The sequence below is a fragment of the Leptodactylus fuscus genome, chromosome 11 (assembly GCF_031893055.1).
Source record: "Leptodactylus fuscus isolate aLepFus1 chromosome 11, aLepFus1.hap2, whole genome shotgun sequence".
Classification (NCBI taxonomy): domain Eukaryota; kingdom Metazoa; phylum Chordata; class Amphibia; order Anura; family Leptodactylidae; genus Leptodactylus; species Leptodactylus fuscus.
The window spans coordinates 13491483-13503808 of NC_134275.1; the positions used below are offsets into that span (position 1 = coordinate 13491483).

The window sequence follows — 12326 nt, forward strand, 5'->3', positions numbered from 1 at the left end:
CACTCGGGGGGGGGGGGGGACGAGGGGTCATAAACTGTTCATACTCACATCTATTTGCCCTGGATTCAACCGGTGTTCAGATATTTTATACTAAGGGGATTCTGGTCACAAAATGGAATCTGTCACCTGAATTGTGCCCTGCAAAGTGCCGCAAAGTCCTTACCTGTGACCTCTACCAACTTACAGCCTGATACACTATAAGACACTTGGGGGAGGCACAATCCCAATGACGGGTTTTCACGCAGTGCCAGCTACAACCATTACAATGATATAGTTTATGCACTTTGCTGCACATTTATTTTACTATGCAATATCTCATAAGCAGTTGATAAAAACGCAGAACTAACCCTAAACCTATTATGACCAGTCAAAGAGATTTCCCTTGATCTAAACCAATTTAGTCCAATAAACGTGATGTTATTTGTATTTGCTAACAAGTGCGTCTTTCAGCAGGTATCAGAAAGTTTAGGGAAGTAGGCTTTAGCACGTATAGAGATCTGTCACCACTCGTGTCTGCTTTAGGTCTTGTATTTCCCATAAAATAACAATACTGGATCATCTTTCCTCCCATCTTGCCTGGGTATTACAAATTCTCTTGCAGACGGAAATGTCTCTACAAGGTGACATTGTGTGGTCAGTGCTGCTAATGTCAAGGTGCCCATACACAGAGGAGCTAAGATGTTCATGTCCGGGTGACCTACTAAATCTTGCTGGATCCCTGATCCTTTGTTCTTAAGGAACTTAGGCTGCGGCCAGAGATGTCTGACTGTGGAATTCATGCACGCTTAGCCAAACTGAACATGCGTGTAAATAGGGGGGGGGGGGGATAAAGGGGAGGAGGGGGGAACGTCTGTCTGCCAAATATAGCTATGGAAGTATGTGGCCACCTTCAAAGCGAGGAAGGATATGCCTCATTGATAAGTGGAATTTCAGTGTATTCATATTCATACTCATTTATTCAGGAGGAAATAAAGGAGAAGTGCTTAGTAAAAGAGACGTATCAGGGGAGTAAGCAGGGATGGGGGCCATGAAGTTAACCCCTACCCTATCAATGGGGGATAACTGCTGAAGTTTAATAATGTGCAACCAATGAATACAAGAATGTAACTATAGAATGGAAGCTGCGCTTGTAGTACCCCAAAATGTCCCTCTGACCCATAGACAGACATGATAGACAGACTATGGCGAAGCGACCAACGTCGTCTGCTCTGCTCCATTCTGTGTAGTGAGGGGAAGTGAAAGCCCGGTAGTCGCTGTTAACCCTTCACACCCACCCTGACTTACTACAATCACGCTAAAAGGTCGGTCAATTTCAGTATAAGTATGCTAATAGAAGTAATTACTAGAGATGGGGGCCACACGGTGGCTCAGTGGTTAGCACTGCAGCACTGGAGTCCTTGGTTCAAACCCTGCCAAGGGCAAAAAAAAAAACATCTGCAAGGAGTTTGTATGTTCTCCCCGTGTTTGCATGGATTTCCATCCCATACTCCAAAGACATACCGATAGGGGGAAAAAAATGTACATTGTGAGCTCTATGTGGGGCTCACAATATACATAAAAAAAAGAAAATAAAAAAAATAGAAGTAATTACTAGAGATGAGCAAGTATTATTCGAAATGGACGTCTCGAATAGCACGCACCCATAGGAATGAATGGAAGCGGCCGGCACGCAGACTTTGCCGGCAGCCTAACCCCTTGCGTGCCGACTGAGTCCATTCATTCCTATGGGTGCGTGCTAATCGAGACAGCCGTTTTGAATAGTACTCGCTCATCTCTATTATCTTGATTTTATTATACTACTAGACTCATCTGTCTCCGGCAGTCCGGGGGGCACAATGCAAAAATAAATACATAAACAGAAATATAGCTATAGCTGCATCCAAGTGTTGTGTTGTGACCACCTTAAGGCCCCACGTTGCAGAAATGCAGCTTTTTTTGTTGCAGATTTTCTTGCGTTTTTTTGAGCCAAAGCCAAAAATGGCTACAATAGGAATGGAAACTATATAGGAAGTTCTTATACGTCTCCCTTCTGATCAATCCACTCAAAAAACAGCAGCAAAATCTGGAACAAAAAAAGCTGCGTTTCGGCAACGTGGGGCCTCAGCCTAAAAAAAGCATGCAGTTCCTAATTTAAAATGCACTGTCTGAACCCAGCCTAGAATATATCAGCCTAGAGTCCAGGACAGGGAGAAGTATTTGAGCTGCCATTGTGTTTAGCTCATAAACTAGACTAATGGTTTGCTCAGTGCACAAATCATCACCGGCTTCAGCATAGACCAATATATTTCCATTCACTGACCACAGCAGAGATCTTACAAATAGGCACAGATTGGAAAAAGGAATCTTTACATAGGTTTAGCTTTCGTGGGCTTGGGAATTACATGAGTGTATGAGGACTAGATGGTCGGGATGGATTGGAAGAGGCGTCTGTGTTGTGGGAACTCTGTGTTATTTAGCACTTGATATAAAGCTGGCTTGGCTACAAGAGTCGTCTTAATGTCACGCGTGATATTCCCCATCCCGACCTGTCACACAGAAGGAGGATAAGCAGCTGGTGTTTTCCATTTACTCACCTTGATGGCCAACTGAAATTTTTGACAAAAGCAGCTGAAGACTCTGCAGCATTCCTCCAAGTGAAACGTGTCTTCATCCTCGCAAAGGAATTCACACAGATTGTGTCTGGAGGATTGCAAAGTGTCTATTTCTATCTGAACCTCTTGTAATTGGCGATCGGCATACTAGGAAACAATACATTATGGTCACATATCTATACAATCATATACTTTCTTCATACAGACTCAAAACTCATAGTCTAGTGATAATGACAAAAACACCCATCATCTATGAGACTAAAGTTACATGAATATGGCCATAGTACAAGAGCATACACCGTATAAGGCTAGGTTCACATCTGATCTGGGTGTCCATCTGCCACAGATCCATCAGAAAAAGTGCTGTAACCCCAAGCATCAATGTGAAACGGCCCTAAGGCTGGGGGATGGAAACGCCACGAAATAAGGGGTCCTTTGTTGACTGGCGGTTGCCCCCTACTGATCACATCCCAGTTTTAATGGTGCAGCAGGTTACTGCTCCATCTACTTCAATGGGAAGCAGCAGAGATGGCCGGACAGTATACTTCAGCTATCTCCAGCAGTTCCCATTGAAATGAATGGAGCTGCAGCACGCGTTCCCAACCTGCTGATCAATTCTAGCAAGGGTGCAAAATAGCCCAGCTCACAAGGTCTGTAGCCTTAACCTATTGAGTATATTGTTGTGACCGGGATACGTCTTGAAGTTCATGAATACAGTGAGGAGCGCATAATTCAGCGTTCATGAACTCCCATGTGAACCGCTCACCCACGTCTCACATTCCCATATACATCTTGTAGACATCAGGCTTATTATTAGTTTACCTCTAGAAACTCCTCCATCTGTATTCTAAGCTCTTGTAGTTCAGGCGCAGCCAACGTCTGATGAATTGAAGTTATCCGAGACTGCAGCCTGTCGAACTCCTCCAGCAAGCCATCTTCAGACAACCTAAGAGCAAAAACCAGATCTGGTCAGACACATAAATAAACCAACGTGTCTGTATAATTACAGCCCAAAATAACTTCTACGCTCTTCACCCTCTAGTAGAACATAAAGGGATCGAAAACCCAGAATCATGAGGAATGTCGCTGCTCTGCTAAAAGAAATATTTTTCTTGCAGCTCGCAGAAAGAAAGACATATAAAGGACACCGCCATTCATCATACGTTGTCATTAGAGTGGCGAGGGAACGTCCGCTGCACTCAGGTTTCTTATGACTGATGCAGCCTATCGTGGCGAGGTTACAGAAGATGGCGACTACATGAGATCAATAGGATGTGCAGAATGTACTGATCACATCTGTATTGTTCATTTCATTTAGAGGTTCTGCCATAGCAGCAGAGACAGATCACATGATGGACAACAATGAAGACCTCACTGGAACAATGGAGGCTGTAGGGTTATGACATGGTTGTTCTTAATCAGAAGAAATATCATCAAATGTGACAGAATTGGCAACAGAGACCCCTGATGAGACCTCTATCCGGTTGCCATCCATTTGCATCCATTAAGCTGAGGCCCCACGGTGCGGAAACGCAGCTTTTTTTGTTGCAGATTTTTTTTGCGGTTTTCGGCCTAATCCGGAGCTGAGTGTGCACCAGCATCCAGTCGCGGCTACCCGTGTTTTGGATTGGAAACCTGAGATGGCCTCAGCCTCCGGTCCAAAATACCCCATGTGAACGGGGCCTAGTGAACCTCACATAGTGTAAGGCCTCCTTAGTGGCCCCATATAATGCCCCTGCCGTGGTATCTCACATTAAACTGCTCCCCCCTAGTCTCTCCTCACATATTATACTGTCCCAGCCCACTGTCCCCTCAGACATTAGATTATAATGTCCCCCTCCAGATGGCCTCCCAGTATAATGTTCCTTTCCTATTGTGTGCACAGCATATTGTCTCCTCCAGGTTGCCCCCACAGTATAATGTCCCCCTGCAGTTGGCCCCCAGTATAATGTTCCTTTCCTAGTGTGCGCACAGCATATTGTCTCCCTCCAGGTTGCCCCCACAGTATAATGTCCTCTTCCATTGCACTCAACACTGCTTGGTGGCTCAAATGCAGGACAGTCCCGATGTCCCAAGGGGGCGCCCCTGCTATCATAGGGCCTGGTGCAAGTCCACCATTGACCCTATGGTTAAAGTGGCACTGCTGCTATTGAGGTTGTACTTGGAGTTGTAACAAAGATCTCTCAGAAGGAGATAAAATGCGATGTAGAATTTTTCACAATCTGATAACAGAGGACACCTGAAGGATATTTATTTCCAGGTGATTTTCTTCATATTTCCTGCAGATGTTCGTTGCTCCATGTACAGTGAGAAGTATAACTTATCGCCACATGTTTTACGCTGACATGGGGAGGGGAGTTCAAAAAAGAAAACCGTTCACTTATGTATATGCCGATGTATGGAGCCGAACATATCATTATGGGGGACTTCAAAGAACCATAAATGATAGCTTCCTGGGCATGACAATAAAGCCTTCGGCTTACAGATAAACCATTCCGTGATTTCTCAAAACCTTGCAGACACATCTGTTAGATGTGAAGGAGATCGAGAATGGGAACCGTTGAAACATAGCAACATATGTGGAAAGAAAGTATGGCTGACATCAGAGTAACGTTACATGCTTCCTTATCTGATGCAAATCCAGTTTGTACAAGGAGGAATTATGGGAATATACAAACATTTCCTTAACGTGGACCTTTCTTCGCCGCCACCATCTCCAGTTCTTAGCTATTAATAGGCGTTGGGATCCTTTCTGTAGCCCACACCATGCCTGAGCAGTCAGTGCTGTTAGTTTGTGATGCCTGATTTGCTTTGTCTTATGTGTAGACAGTGTATTAGAAATTCTGTTCAGCAATTCTTTGTTATATCTGTTTTTGAGAAATTGGGTGAGCACTACTATTACTGCCTTTACGCCTGTCATGCATAAGGGGATTAGATGTGGAATTTTGGGGAGGAATCTGCAGTAACGTATGACACATGTAAAAACTATTTTACAAAATGCAGACACTATGACAGATTTTCTGGCACATATTTTTTTAACATGGTGTGTAAATTCATCAGGTAGAAGATTTTTGCAAATGTATATATTTATATAAATCCTACTTCCTATCCTACTAATATTATAAATGTATATAAAAGTTTGTGGGTTTGGATGTTTGTTCCTCGGTCATGCAAAAACGGCTGAACGGATTTGCATGAAATTTGCCACATACAAACACAGGCTACGTTTTATCCCGGCAAATGACATCACTACACGACCGCAGTGAAGGAATGTAGGTTCACAAAACACTAAAGGACCTGTGATGACGTCATCACAGGTCCTTGAGCCATTCTAGGATAGAATCATGTTAGGCAGTGGGCGGAGCTACACACTATTTTGTGGGCGGAGCTATATAGGATGAAGCTGGACAGTGTGAAAGCTGATGAAAATGGAGTCTAATGGAAGATCAGGAGATTACAGAACATGCAGGATATGTGTGGGCAAGAGGAGTATATCAGGTGCAGAGTTTCAGTGAGTATGACAGGGAATGTGTTGTTCTGTCTCTGATGGGGGAGGGGGGACAACTTTGGCACATTTTAGCAACATCTGTTCAGCCCTTTGTAACACAGAAGCTGCTCAGGCAGTCACATAACAAAACCCCTGTAATCACAATTGCCCGATGTAGCAGAGCTTACGCAGCACTGTAGCACACCTCTGTAGGCTCTCCATATGCAAACATATACATACAGCTGGGTATCCTACGCATATGCAGTGATGTAGCAGAGCCGAGATGCAGGAGCAAGCTGATTGAACTTTGGCACATTTCAGCAACATCCATTCAGCCCTTTGTAACACAGAAGCCGCTCACACACTGACATAAGAACACCCCTCTAATCCAAATGGGCAGATGTAGCAGAGCTTATGCCGCGCTGTAGCACAGCTCAGTATGCTCTCCATATGCAGAGATGTACATACAACTGAGTATGCTGCGCATATGCAGCGATGTAGGAGAGCCGAGACGCGGGAGCAGGCAGATCATCCACAACAGCAATTGGCTAAATATAAGCGGCTCAGCGCCAACACCAACCCTCAGATGAAGTCGCAGGCAGATGCTAGTATAATATATATTGGAAATATAATATAATTATGCCCAAACAATCTAAAAAAAATGGAACAGGTCCTCGTGCTCTTCTGGGTGAGACTGGGTGATAGATATTAAATAATTTATGTAAAATAGAAAAAACACTGCGTTATAATATACACGACCTTAGATAGTATATCCAACAATAACCATGATACATCACAGTCTTGGGAAGGCATGGCTTTTGACTTACTTGCTGGCACTATGAACATGCTGTAGTTTGTCTGCAAATGAAAGAAATCTTGGATCCTTTTTTTGGACTTCCTATAAAAACATAGAAAATTAAAAAGAAAACATAAATGGAATCAAAACCGCAACGCAAACAATGCTCGAGGCCTGTAATATCATCTCATCGGTTTATAATATACACATGGACTACTGTATATTTCTAGCTTGGGTTTCATTCTTTAGATGGTATCAAAGAGGATTTATTGGTTCTTGTGACATGTTTATGGAGCTGTACATGTCTCCGTGTGCCAACCTATAGCTGCATGGGATGTGACAGCCGAGCCATAAGGCAGCAGACCACACAAGTTCATAGAAGAGGACAGCTAGTGCTGATATACCGACTCCGTTCCGAACCCTTTTGGTACTTAAGGTCAATGCAATGACTGTTCATTGTGATTATCCTGAAATGGGTTTCCATGATAGACAAGTCGGAGCTTTCCATGTGCATTGCCTAACTACACCACCAGACTCCCCCAAGACACGTCATCTGGCAACATGGGTTTGGACGATGCCAAGTGAACATGTTGTGAAAATCGATCTAGTTCTAAAGACCAAGGTCTGTTCTTGCGTTGGCTGCTGCAGTTATATTATAGTACAGGCTTCTACATACAATGACATCTTAGGTTACATACCAGCCGTTCTTGGCAATGTTATGTTCCAATGATTTGCTTATTTAGCTTACTACAAAGCCCGAGTACGTTTTATCATATTCTCATTCTTTAGAGACTGTTTTATCTTCTGTAAGCTTTGGCGTACCTACTGTTTGCTACTATGTTTCCATAGATGAAAATTTATATTAACCACTATTAAGATTTGGTCATCACGTTACACAATTCTGATAGTACCTTTCACGGGCCCCTGAAACAGCATTCTCAGATGATGTATACATATATTAGTACAGCACATACGATAACTTAATCAATATGGTATGTCACTGAAGGCTGATCTTAATCTAATTCATGATTCATAGGGTGGTTCTTCTTAATAGTTATGCAATGTGTTTCCAGCATTATTCAATGGACATTATTATAGCTCCTATAATATTGTGGTTTTTGTGACTCACTTTACCCTACTGCTGCCATGATGGAATCTAGGCTAATATAAAAATAAACGTACAAATCCGTTCCCTTTGGTCTTCTATACAGATACAAAAATATCTCTAATTTCTGCACTAACCACTTAACAACTAGTATCATGTGATTGTCGCTCACATAGGATTGCATTAGATAAATGATCTGACTCCTTCAAGGCTGTAGAGAAGACAAACGCAACCTATATCTTCTACGAATTCATCCACATACCATCACTACAAAATGCAAGAGATTCATCCCGGGTTTGTTGGCTTTTGTGTCAGCAAGTTTCAGCAGAGAAGACACACGAAAACCGGCTGCATTCCCAGCATAGCCACCCTGCAAAAACACAATGTGCCGCAATAAAGACAAGGAATACAAGATGCAATGGACTGTGAGAAAGCCCATGTGTAAATAAGAAGAGACTCAGTTATCTCCACTATACAGCACAGACTTCTCAAAGTCACCCCGACCCCTTACTTAGTATCTTATTGTCCCACTATAGCTATAAAACTAGTAAATGACATTTTGCTAAACTGCAATTCCACACACACATAAGGACACAAAGGCACTGTATCAGTAAAAAAACAGACGTTTTGGCAGTTTGCTGGTCTGAAGCGTTCACGCATGTGTTAACACAATGCCAAGCAAGAAAGACATCAGCAATGATCTTAGAGAAGCCGTTGTTGCTGCCCATCATCTGCTAAGAAGCTGACTGCTGCTAAAGGTGGTTTTACAAGTTACAATGTACAATTGCTAAGTTACTGATTCACGGGGTGTACTTAGTTTTTGGGACTTTAGTCTACATATGGAGTGTGTAACTTACAGCATTCATAAAGTTTCCAGCCTTCAGTACCAGCTTGAGGATAAAATGAAGTTCTGTGCATTGCAGCAACTCTAGAAGAAAAGCAAACATGATTGAACAGGTCATTAGGTAGCGGCTTTCTATAGAAGGTGAGCAGCTGTAGTCTGTATATTATATGTAATAACCCTTTGGGTGCCATAACATATACAGTCCTATGAAAAAGTTTGGCACCCCTATTAATCTTAATCATTTTTAGTTCTAAATATTTTGGTATTTGCAACAGCCATTTCAGTTTGATATATCTAATAACTGATGGACACAGTAATATTTCAGGATTGAAATGAGGTTTATTGTACTAACAGAAAATGCGCAATATGCATTAAACCAAAATTTGACCGGTGCAAAAGTATGGGCACCTCAACAGAAAAGTGACATTAATATTTAGTAGATCCTCCTTTTGCAAAGATAACAGCCTCTAGTTGCTTCCTGTAGCTTTTAATCAGTTCCTGGATCCTGGATGAAGGTATTTTGGACAAACAATTCAAGTTCAGTTAAGTTAGATGGTCGCCGAGCATGGACAGCCCGCTTCAAATCATCCCACAGATGTTCAATGATATTCAGGTCTGGGGACTGGGATGGCCATTCCAGAACATTGTAATTGTTCCTCTGCATGAATGCCTGAGGATTTGGAGCGGTGTTTTGGATCATTGTCTTGCTGAAATATCCATCCCCGGCGTAACTTCAACTTCGTCACTGATTCTTGAACATTATTCTCAAGAATCTGCTGATACTGAGTGGAATCCATGCGACTCTCAACTTTAACAAGATTCCCGATGCCGGCATTGGCCACACAGCCCCAAAGCATGATGGAACCTCCACCAAATTTTACAGTGGGTAGCAAGTGTTTTTCTTGGAATGCTGTTTCTTTTTGGACGCCATGCATAACGCCTTTTTTTATAACCAAACAACTCAATTTTTGTTTCCAAAATGAAGCTGCCTTGTCCAAATGTGCTTTTTCATACCTCAGGCAACTCTATTTGTGGCGTACGTGCAGAAACGGCTTCTTTCTCATCACTCTCCCATACAGCTTCTATTTGTGCAAAGTGCGCTGTATTGTTGACCGATGCACAATGACACCATCTGCAGCAAGATGATGCTGCAGCTCTTTGGAGGTGGTCTGTGGATTGTCCTTGACTGTTCTCACCATTCTTCTTCTCTGCCTTTCTGATATTTTTCTTGGCCTGCCACTTCTGGGCTTAACAAGAACTGTCCCTGTGGTCTTCCATTTCCTTACTATGTTCCTCACAGTGGAAACTGACAGGTTAAATCTCTGAGACAACTATTTGTATCCTTCCCCTGAACAACTATGTTGAACAATCTTTGTTTTCAGATCATTTGAGAGCGGGCTGTCCATGTTCGGCGACCATCAAACTTAACTGAACTTGAATTGTTTTGTAGAAAGAAATGGTCCAAAATACCTTCATCCAGGATCCAGGAACTGATTAAAAGCTACAGGAAGCGACTAGAGGCTGTTATCTTTGCAAAAGGAGGATGTACTAAATATTAATGTCACTTTTCTGTTGAGGTGCCCATATTTTTGCACCGGTCAAATTTTGGTTTAATGCATATTGCGCATTTTCTGTTAGTACAATAAACCTCATTTCAATCCTGAAATATTACTGTGTCCATCAGTTATTAGATATATCAAACTGAAATGGCTGTTATAAACACCAAAATATTTAGAACTAAAAATGATTAAGATTAATAGGGGTGCCCAAACTTTTTCATAGGACTGTAAGACCCTGCTAATAGGGATGGATGAGATGTTAGTACAGACAGGGTCCTGCAATATGTTGTTGTGTCGCCTACTTTATAAAATATTCATTAAATGTTATGTTATAATATTCCCCCTAAGGCTATTTTTCATGTACAGCTTTAGTTGGGTTTTTAGTGTGGGTTTTTTGGAGTGCCAGCACGCCAATTTAACCTTAAAACTCTTTAGATCCACAATTGCGGACCCACAAATTACAGTCATGTGAATGGGGCTTTACAGAGCTTGTACTGAAAGGTCTGTACACAATACAATCTACCCCGCACTGGCCTCCAAACACAGTACAATCTGCCCCACAGTGGCCCCCACACACAGTACAATCTGCCCCGCACTGGCCTCCAAACACAGTACAATCTGCCCCACAGTGGCCCCCACACACAGTACAATCTGCCCCGCACTGGCCTCCAAACACAGTACAATCTGCCCCGCACTGGCCTCCAAACACAGTACAATCTGCCCCACAGTGGCCCCCACACACAGTACAATCTGTCCCGCAGTGGCCTCCACACACAGTACAATCCTCCCCTCAGTGGCCCCCACACACACTACAATCTACCCCACAGTGGCCCCCACAGACAGAACAATCTGCCCTGAAGTGGCCCCCACACACAGTACAATCTGCCCTGCAGTGGCCCCCCCCACACAGTACAATCTTCCCCACAGTGGCCCCCACACACACTTCAATCTACCCCACAGTGGCCCCCACAGACAGAACAATCTGCCCCGTAGTGGCCCCCACACAGTACAATCTGCCCTGCAGTGGCCCCCACACACAGTACAATCTGCCCTGCAGTGGCCCCCACACACAGTACAATCTGCCCTGCAGTGGCTCCACACACAGTACAATCTGCCCTGAAGTGGCCCCCACACACAGTACAATCTACTCCGCAGTGGCCTCCACACACAGTACAATCTGCCCTGCAGTGGCCCCCACACACAGTACAATCTGCCCTGCAGTGGCCCCCACACACAGTACAATCTGCCCTGCAGTGGCTCCACACACAGTACAATCTTCCCCGCAGTGGCCCCCACAGACAGAACAATCTGCCCTGAAGTGGCCCCCACACACAGTACAATCTGCCCTGCAGTGGCCCCCACACACAGTACAATCTTCCCCGCAGTGGCCCCCACACACAGTACAATGTGCCCTGCAGTGGCTCCACACACAGTACAATCTTCCCCGCAGTGGCCCCCACAGACAGAACAATCTGCCCTGAAGTGGCCCCCACACACAGTACAATCTGCCCTGCAGTGGCCCCCACGCACAGTACAATCTGCCCTGCAGTGGCTCCACACACAGTACAATCTTCCCCGCAGTGGCCCCCACAGACAGAACAATCTGCCCTGAAGTGGCCCCCACACACAGTACAATCTGCCCTGCAGTGGCCCCCCCCACACAGTACAATCTTCCCCACAGTGGCCCCCACACACACTTCAATCTACCCCACAGTGGCCCCCACAGACAGAACAATCTGCCCCGTAGTGGCCCCCACACAGTACAATCTGCCCTGCAGTGGCCCCCACACACAGTACAATCTGCCCTGCAGTGGCCCCCACACACAGTACAATCTGCCCTGCAGTGGCTCCACACACAGTACAATCTGCCCTGAAGTGGCCCCCACACACAGTACAATCTACTCCGCAGTGGCCTCCACACACAGTACAATCTGCCCTGCAGTG

The 12326-nt window shown here is 44.2% G+C and overlaps 1 protein-coding gene across 1 annotated transcript in view; it reads right to left on the bottom strand.

The window, feature by feature from the left end:
* The window catches only part of LOC142184766 (uncharacterized), a 46328-nt gene that overhangs the window by 3048 nt on the left and 30954 nt on the right, over positions 1–12326 (bottom strand). Inside the window, exons 7-11 of the mRNA XM_075259829.1 lie at positions 8837–8907; positions 8242–8349; positions 6906–6976; positions 3414–3537; positions 2574–2738 (exon numbers count right to left, since the gene is read on the bottom strand). Coding sequence (XP_075115930.1) covers positions 2574–2738; positions 3414–3537; positions 6906–6976; positions 8242–8349; positions 8837–8907 — 539 coding nt within the window. The remainder of the gene's footprint in view (positions 1–2573; positions 2739–3413; positions 3538–6905; positions 6977–8241; positions 8350–8836; positions 8908–12326) is intronic.